Raw genomic sequence first — 19,195 nt, 5'->3', positions numbered from 1 at the left:
TTGACACCACCATGTCTTATGATGATCATCATATGTTCAGGCTGATTTGTTAATTTTCCACAACTCACAGTATTTTGCATACATATATACAACTTCCATGTGCGCCTCATTTGATCTGTTCAGGCTTGTGGCAAAAAGCAAACGGGACTCCTTGAAGGTTATTTTTTAACATTGTTTTTATTTTTGACACTCTTCTATAATGTTCCATATCTATGGTGTGCACAACTAATAATTGTGTGTTGACAGACTGAGTTGTGGATTTTTGCAGCTTTTCTAGATTTGCTTCTTGTCTGCTTCGCTTATTCACGTTTTCCTTGCCTAACACGGTTGGTCATGTCTTGGTAGGACTGCAGTTCTTCAAAACCATCAAGACCAGAGATATTGTTTTGTAACATAACCTTACTTTAAGATTATCTATAACATTATTTCTGACCTGTCTGCACTGTTTCTTGTTCTTCATGCTGTTTGTTTGATAATGTTATAATGTGTGAATAGTTTATATATATATTAAACCATGTTTCGGCTTCCCTTCTACTTTCTGTTAGTCTGTCACATAAAACCCCAAAAATATGCAATCAGTCAGGAAATCAACCTTTCATTCATAATGTTTTTATAACATCTTATGAATGAATCTTCTGGGTGTCAGATTTTGTCTATCAAGACAAGTTTTATGTTCCAAAGTCTTTGATCCTTGAGAAAACAAAAGAAAGACAAGGTAACAGAACATGTTTGGGTATGTCTGTTCCTTTACTCCTGTGGGAAATGCAGCTTCCTCCCCTCCTTTGGCCTAATTAAACAACCCTGCCATTGTTAGCAACCTCTGAAGCCAAAATTTCTGTAAGAATCTATAAGGAACATTTTTACTTCTCCTCTTGTTTTTGATCTGCCTACTTTGCTTTGATGAATAGACTGACATCTATAATAGCAGCAAACTTTAAGTAAAAGTTCCTTGCAAAATTGAAAACATACATAATTATTAAGTTTACTTAATTTGAGCACATTTAATATTTATATGACAATGTCCAGCATTTTTCACAGCAGCTACTTTTGGCTTTGATTTCAGGTGTGCAAAATCTTACCTTGAGCATGAGCTTTTCAAATTGTGCTATTAAATTATATATGCATGCAGTTTGAATGCTTTCAGCCATTTGGTAGCTTTACTGGATTTGAACTATTCAGTTAACAAGGAGACTGTCCAAGAAAGAACTGTAAAAAAAAAAAAGTTTTTTGAGCTACGCATCGTAACATGTGGAATCAAAAATATTTTTGAACTTATGCTCCAGCCTGATTACAAAATATTTCCTTGTCTAGTTCATTTTTTATTAGTTCAGGCACGTAATGGTTGTGTAAACCTAGGAACCTTTCATGAAAGACTTCTACCTGTAGCAATCCGATCCAAAAACTTGCTGGATTTGTGTTGCCTAAACTGGCCCATGCAGAGCAAAGGTGTAAATGGCAAATGTGAAAAAATGGAAAAAAGGAACTGATCAAAAATAGGAAAGTGAAAATCATATGATAAACAGGATCCGTGTTAATGTCAGTCAAGTTTTAGGAGGTAACAACTGAAGTGTTTGTACAATATAACATCCAGAAATGTTAGCATCTTTATCCAAACCTCCCCTGCAGTTTGTGTTTTGCATTGCGTCACTGTTTGGGGTGGTTACTGGACGATAGGCTAAAAAGGAAGTGAGTCCCCAGACCAAATTCTGTTCAGATCCAGAGAATAGAATGGATTTATGTCAAGAATTGTATTGTATGAAAATTCATCAGTTAGTAATTAGTGAGAGCCAAAACATCTGAAATTTACAAATCGTAGCAACAGATGATCTAAACATAGTATTATATTTAATAAGTTTAGCTGATTTTTGTGATATTTAGTTCTGGTTGGGTGAGATCAGCGTCATTGCTGAGGTACTCAGGAGAGGAAAAGTAACTGAGCTGTCATGCATAGATTCTCAGACAAAGTTATTTACATTGGTCAAGTTATTTGGTCAAGTAGATCACCAAAACTTCCTTTCTTGTTTATTTTCATGGCCAAACAGTTTATTAATCGTTTGCCTGAAGATCATTCTACTACCATGAGCATTTTTAATGATTTGCGAGAAGAAAAATCTGGTCAGTGTCTGTTATGTGCTATAAGTCTGAGTCAGGTGAGGTTGGAGCTCGTACAAGAAATGTTGAATGAAATGTGCAAAGAATACATGATAGAGTAGCAAGCAGTTTACCTGAGGAACAACTGCCTTGAGAAAATTGGAGTGTAAACTAAAAAGGGTCTCTATGTAGCTTTATTCTTTTAGTGTTAAAAGAAACCAATCCCGTACCAAATGCAGCTGGGTTCTGGTTCCTTGGCTTTAAACAAGCTATTGTTTTACAAGCGAGACATAAAAAATAAAAATAAAAAAAATCACACAAGCATCTGGAAGTGTTTTGCGCATAGGATCAGTATTCTGAAGGCGTTCTGTCAGCCCTACACTGACTACAGGGGAATTTTAGTTACAGTCGAACATAGTGAAGAAAACTGCAAGGATTCAGCCTTTGTCAACACGCTTAAAATCTGAAACCCCAGTTTCAGGATGCAACACGTACACCTACATTCTGATGAAATAGCTGAAACTCCCTTGGATCAGCTTGTTGTTTTGGCAGATTCTGAGCTTAAAAGAAAGAAAAAGAACAAATTTCCTCATCCTTACAAAGCAAACACTGTACTCATTGCCAAGGACACACAGGATGCCTGTCAGCTGCTGTGTCTGATATCCACTCCCCCCCCAGTTTTCTCTGGTGGTCTTCTTCCCAATCACTTTGCCAAGACATCGTGCTTAGTCCAGTATGATAACCAGCAAAACCTCAAGTCTCATAACGCTTTACAGCATTTCTTTAAGCACAATTTAAAACAACTCTGCTGAGATCTGAGTTTCTTGCCGTGTCCCAGAGAGAACCACACCCTGGTGTGATTCAAACCTCTGCAGGCACGAAATCACACAGTGCTGGAACTCCAGGAAAATGTTGACTTCAGTGCAGACAGTAGCACATTTTCCAAACTGTGGTTTTATTTTTAGCTTGTGTTTATTTCTTTTTTCTCAGTCAAGTCGCCTAGCGATTGTTGCCCGTTTGGACGTCACACAGGATATGAATCAGACGAGTCACTGAGTTCACAGTGTGAGAGGGGTCAATTTATTACATATAAGATTTACATATTAATATGGTTATGTACAATTTACTTACATTCATACAAATATAGCTCTTTAAACTAAAGCGTTTTCATTAAAGTGGACAGTTTGAAGGCCGATTCCAGTCCCCACAACCGTTCTTGAGACTGATTCTCCTCTTGCAAAAGGAATATCAAGGCGAGTTTACACATGTGCATCAACACATAAAACAAAAATAATTTGCATACAAAAAAATGTGATAAACTGTTAGTGGTCCAATTTGTCCAGGGAAACTAAACTTGGTCACTAAAGAGCATGAAAGTAAATCAAGGCTTACTTTTGGTCAACTAGTTCTGACTTTGTTTACGCCTGCTGTGCCATTTCAGTGGAAAAAGAAAAGGTAAGATCAATAAGAACAGTGGCCAAGTAATGAAATGGTCAGAGAACATGGACTTCAAACAAAGCAAAAAATTATTTTGGTCATTAAATCTAGAGTTTAATATTTGTTGGGGAAAAATATAAAAGGCTGCTTGTGAGGCTTGAAATAAATGCTACACAGTTTAAAGTGTTACAATAATAAAAAAAAACACTAAAATTTGAAATAATAAATTTTAACAGGATGTTTGAGAAAGTGCCAGAGTTTTGAGCATGCAACCTGTTCAATTTTGAGATTGGACTGAATTCTGGTCAAAGTTAAAATAAATCATAAATCAAAATGAATCATTTGATTGATTAATTTGTTGGAGAGGAAACGGATTTAATTAGGATGCAGTATATTCACGGGCTGGTTCCCAATTTTCTCCTGCAAAACCAGCACTTGAAAATTACGAATTTGGAGGGTGTTTGTTAAATTAATATTCAAGTTATCTTGTGTAACATCTGTGTTTGAATTTTTCGCATAAATACTAGGCTTTGTAGTAGCTTAACACAAGATTATCAAACTGATCTGATGCTGATCATGCCTACTGCAGAGGTTAGTTAAAGTCTTGAAATAGACTGCAACTGTTATATTACATTCAATAACATACATTCATTTAGAGGAAGGTATTCATCCAAAGTGACTTACAATATGGTGTTTAGTAGTTTATCAGGTCAGCATGTAAACTGGAATAATTGGGAACCAAAACATCAACCTCAACCAGCAGAGTAACACCTGTAAGTCGGATTCTTTAAATTTGTCCAGGTCACAGTACAGGAACAACATTGTTCATTGTAAGGCTAGAACACTACAGCTGATTTTTTTCTTCTTAATTTTAAAAATGTTCATACAATATATATCCCAAAACACTGTGCATTGCTGCTTTAAGGCTCAACAGGGTAAAACGAAAAGTGGGCAACCTTTCAGACATTACCTTTTGTAGATTAAACCAACCAGAATGATTAAGCTAAATAACTGCTAAGCTAAACCAAGATAAGATATTAAGGTCTGGTGGTAACTTCAATCAAACGATGCATTCAATTTGTCCTCGGATGTCAGAATTTCTGAGTTGTAAATACCAAATTCAGACCCAACATGGCCGTTGGGAACAGAAGATATTTTGAAAGTAGCAGGAATAAAATGGTTTATTTGCACTGTGGATGTTTTATATTTTACCAGCAGTGTACAATTTGCATTTGTGTGCTTATTTTATTTTGAAATGCATAGAATAAAGAGAAATGTGTTTGTATGTTTTGTATTGCCAACCTGTTTTTGGCATTTAGCTAGAATGGGCTAGCTAAATTATGGTGACAAAAATAATTTAAGTTCTGAAATCCGAGGTAAATTGAACACAGCATATAGAAAAACAAACTGTTAAGAAAAAAAAAAAAGTCTAATCAAGTTCAAAATCGTCCCCCTCATCCAGACATTCAAAGTCTTATGAGTATCCTAGTGGTTATATGGCAACAATGTCTGTCAATTTCTGACTAGTATAAGTACAATATTAAAGAAAATACCACATTAGGACTAAGTTCAAGTAGCTCTTAAGACAATCCAATGAAGTGGAAGATATGATTCTAACATGTTAAAATTAATTCATGATGCAGTTTTTTATGAGTTTAAAAAGTGACATGTATTAAAACACTAAAGAAGTTGGCCTGCGCTGCTAAAAATACAGCAAAGATTATAAAGTGTCCAGAGTTTTTCAAAGCTACATAAAAATGATAAGGTATGATCCACAGTATCACCAGAGAACAGATTTAACTGAGCGAGAGCGACTCAGACTGTTTTACATATCAGAGCAGACGAGCCTCAGTCCTGCAGTCGTGGGAGTGGTTCATTTCCTGAGGCCCGGTCTCACAACACAATGCCGTCTACGTTACAGTGCAGCTCCTCGTTATGCTGGACTTGCCCCATCTGTCGGTGGAACTGTCCCTGTTTTTGCATCCTCCAGCAGTGGATGCTTTGTCCAAGAGTGATACTCTTGATGCTGGGAAGGTGGCTCAACATGTTAGTTGGCAAATAAGTCACACCAGAACCAGACAAGTTGAGCTCCTGCAGAGAGTCTAGTCCACAGAAGACTGCAGGGCTTAGATTCTTAAGTTTCGAGTTATTCGATAGGTCCAGAACTTGCAGGTTCTGGAGATCGCTGAAGCTATGCGGCTCAATTTCATGAAGTTCACCGAGGCCACTGACGGACAAATAAACCAAATCTTTCAGCTGACCAAAGGCTCCCTTCTTGATTTTCAGAATTGGGTTAGCGTCCAGATTTAGGTACCGCAGCGGAAGTCCCGCCATGTTTGGTACGCTAACCAGCTGGTTCACTGACAAATTGACACTCTGAATATGTAAAGCTCTTCCATGCAAGGTGGCAGAGACTGACACAAGCTTGTTATGGGACAGATCCACGCTGACAGGTTCACTGTTCACTTTAGCAGAGAACACAGCCATGTCAAACTCCTGGAAACTGTTGTGACTGAGGTCCACCTCGGCCAGAGGGAGGCCCGAGAAACAGCTTGGAGACAGACTCTCCAGATTGTTGTAGCTCAGATCCAAACTCTCCAGGTATCGCAGTTTGGACAACGCACTAGGGCTAACCTGAGAATCACACAAGAGGACAGATATAAATATGGAGAAAATTTTTTTTCTAATGTTCCTGCATCTAAATATTTTTTCATATTTTTCAGTGTTTTTGATCAAGATGGATGACTTTTTTAAATATCTAAATTGCCATTTACAATTTCAAGTATGATTCAAGTAGGTTATATAATAATTAACATTTTTCATAACAGCATGTAGAGGTGACAAGATGTTAAAACGACTGCAAGGTGGCAGAAAAACTCCATTAAATAAGACAGGCAACTAAAATTTACTCATGAATGTCTGTCATAATAACAGTCTTCATAGCACGCAATCTCAAGTCACTTCATGTCACAAATGGATCAGTTATATTGAATTAATCCAAATTTAGGTCAAATATGTCCTATTCACTTAATTACAATCCAACAGTCAGATCCAATAACATGGAGTCCAATTTTATCATACTTATAGAATAGTACAATGTGGTCATAGATCATATCATATACTGACCATTTAAACCCAGAAGGTAAAACATTACCTAAGGAAGCCCATCAGAATGAATTGAGTTTTTCCACCAGCAAGCATGTAGCTACAATGAAGAGCAACCAATTCCTTCCTACAGGAGGAAATCTCCAGCAGAACCAGACTCAAGAGGTGGAGATTACAGAAAGCCAAAAAATAATACTTAAAATTACCTCTGACTGTAATATATGCCAAGACTAGCATGTTTGCTCTCTTACTGATAAATCTGCTTGTAAAATTTCTTGATGCAATTCCATTTGTGTGCAATTAAAACTCCTTCTTTATTAAATTGATGCTTTAAACATCATAAAATTTAATGGCTGTCATTTCAGCTGCTCTCCTCACACAGACTGCTGTCTGAGTGCAGCACACAGAGCAGGTCACATGACTCACACAGAGAGCTACAGCAGTTAACACAGTCTCTCTTAAAATCGGTGTGAAAAGTTGAAAACACTTGCATTGTGTACTAAAAATTACTATGAAGCATGGGACTGCATCAACCCATTTTCAGTTTTTGTACTCTATAAAAATATTTAGTGAGAAAAACTAAGTCTTTTTTCTGTAATTTTGAAAATGCTAAAAATGTCTAATTTATTGATCAATAAAGGCTGCTATTAACAAGAATTTAGTTTTAAAATTTCAAACACTAAACAAAACGTATGCTATATAGAGTAACTACTATAAATACAATCTGAAGTTTGTCGAACCACTAACCTTAGTAATTTTGTTGCTGCTGAGGTCCAAACTAATTAGCGTGGTGTAGCCTGGACCGGCTAACATGGCATCGCTGAGAGGGCCCATATCATTGGACGACAGGTCCAGGTGGGCGGTGTCCAAAGGGATGGTAATGGGCATGGAGACGCTGGGCCCCATGCCTCTACAGTCCACCCTGGTCAGGCTGAAGCTGTCGAAGAGCCCAAAGCTTTCCACCTCACAGTGACAGCTGGGGTGGCAGTTCCTGACCGCACCGGACTGGACAGCCAGCAGCAGCGACAGGCCGACCCACAAGAGCAGTGCCATTATGCTCTGAAGAGAAAGACAGAGAATACATTACATGTGGGACCTTTTGAAGATGGCCTCACTGCTATTCATACCAGAAACATCATCACTCACTAAAAAAACTGCGCAGTTTCGATTAGATCAGAACAGCTTGTTCAAACAAAGCACAGCTGTTCAGTAACTTTAGATTTTCTGTGGGTTCCACAAATGCCATTACCAAGGCTTTTGTAAAGTTTAAAAAACATTTTTTAAAGCTTTTATTTGTGTAAATGGAGGAGTCCCACTTTTTCTCCTTATCCGCCTCCCAACGGGTGCGACCTAATTTCTCTGATCAATGAGTTCATTTGCACATTCTAGGTCTACGCACTACAATGAGCACAAAGTTCAGATTTAAGGGTATTGTAAATTTTCCTTTTGTCATAAAACTAGAAAAAAAAATCCGATGCTGCTGAGTGCACAAACATGACATTAAACAGATAGAAATTTAAAAATGCTAAGAATAACTAAAGGAAACGATCATACCTTTCTCCTGCTGGTGCTCGAAGAGCATCTGAAAAGAGCTCACTCATCCAGCTCATCTTAAGTAACCTTTGCACACACACCCCAACACACGCACAAGTATAAAACTGGACAGAGGTTGCAAGTTGTGTAACATGTAAATACGCACAGTCACTTTTAGGTCAACTGGGTGGTGATACAGCAGAGAACGCACGTTAAAAGACACGCTCCGCAGTTCTACTGCATCACAGCTGCATGAGAATTTACATTACAGCATCTAACTGAATCATGCGCGACCAGGTCGCAATTATCATTCCGTCTCCAGCCCGGCACTGTCTCTGGGCAAACTGCAGGAGTTTTACTTGTTCTTGTCCTAAAAGCCTTAAAGTGCGCCATCTTCAAAACAATCACTTTCACTTCCTCGGTAGAGTAACGGCTTGTTTAGCATTTCCAAAACAAAACAAATGAATGCCGCTCAGGTTACAATTGTTATCAGAAATATGTCAAAGGTGAGGTGCGCTTCCCTCAGCTTACATAAGGCGCCCCGGTCATTTATCAGCATTGCGCTGTACAGACTGGTTTTAAGTGCCTTGCCTTTAATCCCGGCTGTTCACCTTTGTGCAGCCTTGCGTCGGACCATTTATCTCCATCCCGCCTTGACTCACATAAAGGCTTATTACATGTACAACTTCAGTCAGACACTTATCTAAGAGAAAAGCGTGTTGAGGTGTGCTCTACATGAAAGTTTGCGTCACTGCAGGTGCAGTGTTTGACCGAACAGAAATGGATTAGCTCTAGGAAAGTAAAAAACAGCCGAATATGTGGCAAAATGAGACAAAAATGTTGTTTCATTTTCTCACTCTTCAATTTTTCAAAACAAATAAATGTAATATTTGACAAAGAAATTATGTTTTCTAGGGATACATGGTATAACGACACCAACATCGGTATCAGCTAATATTAGCAGCTAATATGTTAAGTAATTTCTTAACATATTGATCCAATGAATAAAACTAGACTAATATTAACAGTTGCTATTTATTTCTGTTTTGGCCATTTGTTTCCACAAGGGGAGTGGAGGAGGTTGGTCATGTGACAGTGCAGGACTATGTTGAGTTTAACTGAAGCTGTATGTTCGCTTTCTTTTCTAAGGTGTCAAATCATATATATCAGCCTGAATTTTAGTATCGGTGCATCCCCTAATGTTTTTACAAAAAGTATATATTGAGGGGAAACAAAGCTATCCGAGTAACTCTGGCTTCAGTCACCTATTTGATAATGTGAAACATAAGCATAGCAAACACAGATTAAAGTGTATAAGGGAGTAAATGCATTTATTACGGTACTATACCTGAACATAATAATTACACTGATCTTCAAGGAAGGTGAACTTCAGTACCATTTTCTTCATTCTCCTTCACCCTGAGAAAAGGTTGAACTCTCCTCACCTTGCGTTCCCGCACAAATCCTCAGCAGTAAATCCCACATAAACTCAAACTGCCTTCAAGAGGACCAGATTCTACTGGTGCAATTAGCCTTGAGCAACAACAGGATGAAACAACGCCTTATCTCCCTCCCCCCAAGTGGGAAACCAGCAAAGGGGTGCGAACACACCCTCAGACACCTTCACAAGTCTCTTTGTGGCTTTATTATTTAAGCAAAAGCAGCAAAGCAACATCTGTTGGCTCCTAAAAACTTTTATTTATTCATTTTACCTAAAGTTAGAGTTAGTTTTAAATCTCAACTGATCAGCTTACAACTACATGCAAAGTTTAGAAGTTATCAGCGTAGTAATCTGACAATTAAAGTATATCATCAGTTACATCAGATTATTAAGTGTGTCAGAAGTCACAGCAATGTTAGATTTGTGCTAGTGGTGTTTAAAGTATTTTCCCCCCCGCAAGGGGAAAATGCAGATAAGGGTTTTCTCTTATCTATAGCCGAAAGATTCCCCATCAGCTGCCTCCTTTAATTCTGTGACAATGTGGTGATAGTTAAAGATAAAGAACCCAATGCCCATCTAGAGCAGGGTGCAGAGAGGAGCTTCAAACCCAGACGTCTGTTTGACTCTTTCATTTGCTCCTACTTTAACACTTAACCGGGGCTCGGTTTCTTCATCAACCATCTGCATCGCTCTGATGCATCCTCTGTGTCACCGGGACTGCTCCGTCCCAATTTAATCTTCAAGTTGAAGGCATGATGAGTGTGTAATTAGAAGATGCCACCCTAATCCCTTTAACCCAAATGAATGCATGAAGCTGAGGAGACGGCAGGGATTTTAAATTAACTCCCCGGATCTCGAGTGTTTTGAAACAATTAAGAATGGGAAGCCTCATCCTGAAAGATGAATGCTCTCTGCAAACTCATAAGCAATGGGACTCATCATACTCAAACTTTATACCAATCCTGTCTTATAAAAATGAGATGCAGTATTAATTTTAATATTGTGCTATTGGTGTTTAAAGTGAAACTTTTTAGATTAAAACTGTGAAAAGTTACGGTAGTTGTTAAATTTACTGAGAAATTTCATGGGTCCTTTAAGGAACATTCCCTGAAGGTTCCCATATGGTTACACGGTGAAATGTGGAGATAACCTTCAGGAAAGCTGCAGGGCACATTTCCTGAAGGTTTTCTAATGGCTACGGCGAGACTTGAAGTTAACCTTAAGGGAAACAATACATAAACCTTGAAAGTTCCTAGAAAGTCAACATGTAAAAGGTTAAAACTAAAACAAAATTTCCTGAAGGTTACAAAATTTGACATTCTTTCTAAGTTGTACACATTAGTTCTAGTAAGTTCAAGCATAAAAAAACCAAATGGCTTTAAGGTCTGCCAGGCCTTCTGGAACTGCAGCAGTGATCTTCATGTTGGCTTTCACACTGCCTCGGGAACGCTACGATTGCATAACAGTTGGTCGATAGCTAACTCAGCCACATAACTGCCAGAGACATTGCCCAACAACAGCAATGAAGATGGTGAGTAATATATGGCGAGAAGTGCTTGATGGGCATCTTTGGATCAACTATCACTGCAGAGCTGGATAACACGATACAACATTTAGTAGGACAAAGTTAGGATGACCTCAAAAGTCTAAGTGCCACTATGAGGACCTTAAGTACTGTACAGCTATTGTAATCAAAATGCCAACTGGTTATTAGCATTTGTTGCTCTGCTACCTTATGCTAGGTAGCTTTTAAACCATGTATAGTTTGAAAAAATAGATGAAAGCTGAACGCCACTGTAGAGTCAAGAAAGAAAAAACTGTGCCAACTAGAAAACATTCTCTGAAGCAGCCATCAACTGATTTATGAAAATGTACCTTTCTTCCAACTCAGAAAATGGTTTAAAATGGAAGGGTAAATATTTATTATGTCATAAATTCAGTTTACTAGAGTAGCTTTGTCCCTGCTTGTACAGACAATAAAAAAGAAAAAAAAAAATCAACAAAGTACTAAAGTAATGAAGACAGCTCATAAATTGGTTGAGTTATTTAGTAGTAAAGCAGTCTGTTCAAGGGCAGCAGGTCTGTCTGGAAGGAAGCCTGTTGTAATTGCAATTGATCAATTCAAATGACCTTCATAATTTCCAACGTGATGATTAATATTTTTTGAAGGGCAATTTTGTTTATAGACATCACAATTCATTTTATTTATGGCTTCAGTTGTAAGTGGATTTTATTTCTGTTTAATTAGTTTTTGGTTGCTGTGTTTTACTTTGGATATTTAAAATATCTTCCAGTTCCGGTGTGGAGTGTTCTGTACAAAATTAATGTTTATTGGTCTTTGAGAGGGGAAACTTGCAGTATATTATCAAAGCATTACTTGAAAATGGTCTCAATAATTGCTGGGACAATTTATCATCAAGCAAAATTTGTTATGATGACAGGCCTAATAAAGTAAATTTTGCTTTACTTTATGTGAGCACAGTTCCATTTTATTTTGTTCAGTTGCTATAAGTAAACTGACTTATTTTATACACGTTGTTACGAAACAACCCAAAGAAATTGCTATTGTCTCATTATTAAAAAAAAAAAAAGATATCCCCCTTCACGACACGGGGTCAACACATGCTAAAAGCAGTTTTAATTGTGGAACATTGGTCTCATCATTAACGAAAATTGTACTTCCACGCTGCTCTGTGGTAATCCCAGCAGTTGTCCTAACCACAAGCAAACTCTTTACATCCAAACGTCAGATCTGAAGTTTCGTTTAGGGCCTAATTAAGTGTAAGTAAACTCCCGCAGCTGTGTCTGCATCAGCCCACAGTGAACCAGCACGCCGCCGCTGGCCCGGTGCGTTAACAGGGGAGGCGGGTACGAGCGCTGGCACCTCGGGAGATCAAATTTCCTGCAGCCCGTACGTGGCAAAGCTGTGGGAGCTGAAACATCTCCAACCACCATATCCTAGACATGTTTCTCCTCTCGGTACAGTTACTGTGAGCCCCGCCCCCCTCCATAGCTGTCACGGTCCTCTCCCTGCGCGTGTATCACAACTCTTCAATCAGATAAAAAAAAAAGTTTTACTTTCCCCTCTTTCTTCGTCTGTTTTTTTTTTTTTTTTTTTTTCTGTGATGCAATAATTTCAGCGTGGTCAGCCCAGTCGGTACAACCAGGGGTGATTTCTGAAGCAAAGAGAGGAGGGGGGGGGTACGTGAAATCTGATCTGACCAGAAGTTCCGCTGCGTTCCTGCCTCCGAGACCTCAACGCTCTCACAGCTGCGGAGAATTATCACACTCTTCCAGGGCTAAATCCCCCCCCAAATAATAATTAAAAAAAAAACAAAAAACGGTGGCACTTTTTCTCAACTTCTAACGTCATAAACTCTATTCGGAAAACTTACTTTGGTGTCTTTTGATCCTGACACAGTCGTCGCTCTTGGGCTCTTCTCACTTCACCGCTCCCATTAGCACTCCCGTGTCGCGGTCGTTCGTCTCTCTTCTGGTCCTCATCGGCTCTAATGGTTCTCCTCTGGGTGTTCTCGGTTGTAATAAACTGTCACAACCTGGAAACTCTCGGAGGCACTGCTCTGTTCCCATCCCACGAAGCCCTGCCTGCTCTTAGCTTGGTTTTTATTTCACTGTAAAGCAAGCTGGAGGGCCAAACGACAGCACTTCCGAAGAAGGATTTTCAAATTAAAAGGTTTCGAATTCAATTTGAAACAAATGAACTTGAAGAAATTTGATTTGGAGAGTGAGTTTTGTTTCTGCAGTGAGGTTATGACCTTCAAGAAAGTAGTTTATAATCCGGGAAATCTTAATGCAACATATTTTTCCAAAATTGGTAGTAAGTAGCAGTCCCATTTCTTACTCCCTTTCAACTTTCGCTGTCTTTTTACTTTTAAAGCTCAGCTCGTAAAACGTCCTGTCTTTGTCCAGGGCTCTTGAGATGTCGCTGCCTTCTTCCGCCCCCTTGTGGAAATGTCTCAGAAAAAAAAAACGCGTTGCGCAACCAAACGGCAGTTTATTTTATTTTCCCCTCAAGTTAACTTCTCTGATTGAAGTGATAAGAAATAATGTGAACGGAAACAGACTTTATCCGTGGCTGCGCTGCCTTCTCGTTAATTCTAATTCTTAAGCTCACACAAAATCAGCCTATACTTGCTTTGAAATGCTCTGTAACTGTTATGACTACTCTACAGACTACAAAATAATAGTTATGGTTATGGCTACAGCAAACATTACTCATAGTACCCAGTGAACATAGTCAGGCAACAACTACTAGCGGTCCTGTGTTATCACTGCACACTCTTTAAGAGTAAAAGCCTCAAATTCAGAAATATTCTTGTGTTTATGCATCTTGATAATAAACAAAAAGTCCAGGGACTCTTTTTATAAAATTTTCTCCAGGGATGGAGGAGATTTTAATGTAGTTTAGTGCATTTCTTTGATCAGAAGTACAGTTCTCACAAATGTTAATTTAATGAAACCACCAGAGGGTTTCTTGCACCCTATTTGTTATATCAAAAGCAATTTTTACAGCATTGCTTTTGCGCAATGCTGTGAGCAAATAAGGATTGTAAAGAGTATTCATCAAAAAACTAAATAGGCACCCTTCTGTCAAAATTTAATCGGGAAGTGATTTATGACCATAATCATTAATTGATTTTAATTTCCGGTCCCCCATCCACCCCTCAACCACATCCGGTGTCAACCTGCCCCCACCCCCCCAACCCCCGCCATCTGTTACGCCAACTGTTATTCCACACCTTCAGACCTCTATGAGTTTTAAAAATAATACAATTAAGGTATGAAAAACAATAAGTGTTAGATAATCGAGAATAATATACGATATAGTATATTTAAATAGAATGTTGTAGTTACCTCCGGTTTTTCTCACTAAGCCATTTGTGTTTGTGCGTGTGTGTCCGGCTTTAAAACAGAATACGGGACAGGTATCACCTGTCAGGAAGACTCCCATGACCTATGGGTCAACATACATGGCATGCAAGGAAGCTCTATGTCTCTGATGTCTCCCACGACCTCAGGCGAAGGATCGATAACTGTGATGGTCAGTGCATTTGTGTGTCCGGTTTTAAAACAGAATACGGGACAGGCCTCACCTGTTGCGGGACAGGTCTTCAGGGTGGCTCTCATGACCTATGGGTCAACACACATGGCATGCAAGGAAACTCTGTGTCTCCGGAAAACAAATTTTCAAACTGTCATCGATTATCAGCTCTCAGAATCTGCGCGGGAGAGTTTCAACTCTCAGGAACTGCGCAGGAAAGGGCTCCTGCCATCTGTCCGGTGTGTGTTTGTATGTGTGTGTGTGTGTGTGCGCACCCGTAAGACTGAACACATACCTCTACAGAAAACCTAGAGTTTAACTGCTTTATTTATGGTAGCACGATTAGTCAGTGCTGACTATGAGTTTGTGATTTCCTTCATCACTTAAATTTTAAATTTTGCTTAAATTTTAGCTGGTAGCGGGTTCTCCAGAATCCTCTGCAGCCGGTGCAGGCTTTCTGGAGACCTCTGCTGCTGCTGCTGCTGCTGGAAGGATACCCTCTTCAGGTAATGGTACTCGGTATCAGAAAACTTGAAGGAGAGAGTTCAGGAGATGATGCTGATGAGGAAGAGTACAAAACAGGAGAAGGTGGATAATATGGATCCATGTAGTAGCTTCCAGGAGACGGAGGAGTGAAGATGGTCTCTGTCGAAAAACTGGGCTCGCCCCAGTTTGATCCCCGTAGTCCATAGCTCCTTACTTCTTCCATTCTAAAGGTTTGGTGTCAGAAGTCCCCGCAGCCCTCTCAACATATAGGGTAGAGGGGCGGGTCCTCAGAAGAGGGACGGCCCAGAAGAGGATGGCTGGACAGAAAATGTCAGAGTTTTCTTTACTGATAAAATATCGAACCAGCAGCGTTCAGAAATCCGATCCCCGAATTCCGTCATTTTCTCAGACCAGGCCTCAAATGGGAGAGCCAGCATGGTTCTGAATACACCACACTCCACATTGAAAGCCCCCAACACAAACAGGTCTGGGGAATTCCTGCTCCCCCCCCTCCGTCTGCTTGCCCTTAAGGACCAGTGCCCGGATTCAGTAGTTTTCGATTCCCACACTGCGCTGAAGAGAATTTCTCCCTTTCCAATTTCAGTATCGGTCGGGAAACACTGTCTTCTGGTTTTCTTTGCAGATCGAGGGTCAGACTCATCTTCTCTTGTATTTCGCTCTAAGGCCAATTTCATATCTTCATTGGCACGAGGAATTGCGAGCCTTAGCACTGCCCAGTCATTATAGGTGAGGCTGCGTGTATTCGTTATCGGTGAAAGTTCCTCATCCTTGTGCAGCTGGTACAGGTAAAGCTCTCCGGTCTCATAACGGAAAACATAACCCCATGACCCCCATAGACCATGAGGTTTTAAAGACCAGTCTGCCTTGAGGGATCCAAGTACTGGGCTCTGCACACGACATAAATAAAATGTCGATTTCTTGGGGGCATCCATTCCAAGCTTTGAGTTGTCATAGATGGATATTGGGGTCTCACATAGAAGAGATGTTCCGCCTGTCGCTATTTCTCTTTTATCCGCAGTGTTTGAGGCAAATGCATCAGGCGATGAAGGTGAGCTTGCAGGTTTATCCATCACAGGGCCCAAATCTGGTTTCACTGCTATTAGGATCTCATATACAATAGCAGGTTCTTGTTCAGCAAGCAAGTATTTATTCGTTAGTGGGGTTAACCTCATCATTTTAGCGAATGTCTTCGGGCTAGGTAACTTCGAATCCGTATCAGATGATGGAGAGGAGGTAGGTCCATTTTTCTCAACAGCAGAATGAACTCGTTTAGTTCCATTCATTTTAAAGTTCTTGAACAACTGTTACAACTAGAGTGCTTGATTTTTCCGACATTACTTATAGCAGAAACACTAAAGGCCGAACCCCTCATCTCTGCTTCTATTGGTCAATTCAAATTCCTAGAGGTCAGAAGGTGTAGGAATAACAGATGTCGTAACAGGTGTGTGTGTGTGGGGGGGGGGGGGTAATTTGACACCGGATGTGGGGGAGGGGTGGATGGGGGACCGGAAATTAAAATCAATTGATTAGGGTCATAAATCACTCCCCGATTAAATTTTGAGTATAAATGTAGTTTTTTTTCATCCATCCATTCATTGTCTTCTGCTTACTCTAATAGACGGTAAGGTCAGCAGCCAAAGTAGAGAAGCCTTTGACTTCCCTCTCTTCAGCTGCTTGGACCAGGTCCTCCTGAGGAATGCCAAGTTGTTTCCATACCTGCTGAGAAACATAGCTCCTCTAGCAGGTCCTGGATCCCCCTTTAGGTCTGCTCCTGGTGGGGTATTTCCAGAACACCTGAGGGTGGCAACTTGGAGGAGGCATCCTTACCAAAAGCTGGAGCCACGTCAACTGGCTCCTCTCAATGTGGAGAAGTAGCTGTTCTACTCTGAGTCCTGCCCAGATCACAAAGGAGAGTCTGAAAACCCTGTGGATGAACTCATTTTGACCATTTATATCTGCAGTCTTGTTATTTCGGTCAAAACCCAGAATTGAGTATTCATAGATAGATAGACGGACGGACGGACAGACAGACAGACAGACAGATGCAGTAATGTAAGCATGAGGAGGCCCTACCAAGTACTGAAAGGATAGAAATTAACATACTTTTTAGAAGCCTCACATTTGTACTTAAAACATCCACTTTTGATTAGTCTAATGTGATATTCTAATTTGATTACCTGTGAGACATTGTATTTAAAATTGAAAAAAATAAAAGCTTGAACATTTTTATTGTGTGTAATGAATCTCTATGAAATGACTGCTTCACTTTCTGAGATGACTGGCAAGAAACATTGCACTTTTACTGAATATTCTAATTTTCTATGTGGTAATATATGTTAGGTGTACTCACTTCTTCAACATTAGCCACAGATGTTCACAGATGGTCACCTGTGTCACTGTCCGCTAGGTGGCAGTAGACATAAAGCTCTCATCGCTAATGTGTTACTGAATGACAGAGGATTTACAGAGGCCTCAGACTTGGGGGCTTAAGATAAATGTATCTTCCATAAAAGCCAATTTCTAGACACAATCTTGCTACCAAATTCTGCATTAAAATCAAAATTAAACAAAGTTTAGGAGTAATAATTATTCACCATTGACAGTTGCAAAAAACAAACAATAAAGACTGTTATTATTGTGACAAAATTATTTATAAAGCTACTTGAATTTCTTTCCTCTCTTTTGTTCAGAATGATTTTATATAGGTAGATAGGATGTTTATTATATTATATTATATTATATTATATTATATTATATTATATTACAAAAAATCAAAGGTGTGTTCTAAGCAAATTGTCTGACAAGCACAACTGTTTGAAAAGTTCAAAAGCACATAAAAATTTAATATTCCCTGCATCTCTATTTAGCATTCACTAATTTATTCCTTTCTATTTAAACCTTGCTCTGTTTTATCTTTCTGTGGACATGTTACATAATTCATTTTCTTCCCATTCACCCTTATTTTCCTTTGCTGTTTTTCTTAATAAGATTAAACGATCTGTGATTTTTCTTAGTAAGTATCCATATACAGTTATAAACATTTTAAACTATTATTTTCTATCAGAGGTTGATCACTTTTAGACATCCTTCTGCATTTGCTCAGGAGCAGCACCGTGTTGTGTTTTGTTCTCTGCTCACAATGTGCGACATTGCGCTGTGTCATCACTTCTATCCTCTATTCCTGGATGCTGGACATGGTTGTCAAGGTGTTACGTTTAAGAGGCTCTTCAGCTTATGAGGGATGTAGGTCATCAAAGGTGGCTTCACTTTGCACCTGAAAGCTTTTATATGACAAATAATATTACACAATATTAATATTTTCTATTTAGAAAATGACAAGGCAGTAGTTTAGATAGTCATATCTTTTGGATGTACATAAAGAAGATTTTTTAAATATTTGAATACCTTCGAGACAGGGGTGGGTCTTTGTCTCACTCACACAGACAGTTGTAACCTGATGTTTGTTGGAATCACCTCTGACTTATCTTCCTGTTTCCTAATGATCATTACCATTTAGAAATGGTAATGATTACTAAATGGTAATGATTTACTAATCATGATTACTAAATGTCCCCTTTTTGATCCCATTTTTAAAAATTCTTTCAACGAGCCTTTGTTTTGTCCTTAATTTGCTTATCGCATGACAAACAACTCCTCACATTGGGCTGACTGATTTTTAAAAAGGATTGTAAAAATCTGACACAGGCAAAACAGAGCAGGCTCTGGGAATTATGGGGATGGCCCCTTTGTTATCTCTAATTACTCCCTCTCTACCAGGAAGCAAATTCATTTGATGTGTGGGACCTACTGTACTGTGGGCATATTAGGCCAATTAAATCAGTGCTGCCGGCTTGGTGCACTGTGGCTGACGTTTGTTTCCATGGCGAGAAACATGATCCCTCAAACCTTACACATTACAGTTGTTTATGAAGTGAATTAAGTGCTCTACAAGACTATTCATACCCCTTGAACTTTGCATTTTTCCATGTTACAACTACAAAAATCAACAGAAAAGGTGT

At 39.2% G+C, this 19,195-nt stretch overlaps 1 protein-coding gene across 1 annotated transcript; it reads right to left on the bottom strand.

Moving 5' to 3' along the window:
* Nucleotides 1-3,148: 3,148 nt before the first annotated feature.
* On the bottom strand, nucleotides 3,149-13,246 carry tsku (tsukushi, small leucine rich proteoglycan). Its single transcript, XM_005808921.2, has 3 exons — nucleotides 13,003-13,246; nucleotides 7,381-7,692; nucleotides 3,149-6,162 (listed from the first exon to the last, which is right to left on the bottom strand). The coding sequence occupies exons 2-3, from the start codon at nucleotides 7,684-7,686 to the stop codon at nucleotides 5,422-5,424; spliced, it is 1,047 nt and encodes a 348-aa protein (XP_005808978.1). The 5' UTR covers nucleotides 7,687-7,692; nucleotides 13,003-13,246; the 3' UTR covers nucleotides 3,149-5,421.
* Nucleotides 13,247-19,195: the final 5,949 nt, after the last annotated feature.

The sequence above is a fragment of the Xiphophorus maculatus genome, chromosome 18, assembly GCF_002775205.1.
Source record: "Xiphophorus maculatus strain JP 163 A chromosome 18, X_maculatus-5.0-male, whole genome shotgun sequence".
In the NCBI taxonomy this organism is placed as follows: domain Eukaryota; kingdom Metazoa; phylum Chordata; class Actinopteri; order Cyprinodontiformes; family Poeciliidae; genus Xiphophorus; species Xiphophorus maculatus.
Note: the sequence above shows the minus strand (reverse complement) of the source record. Positions and strands in the feature narration are given on the sequence as shown.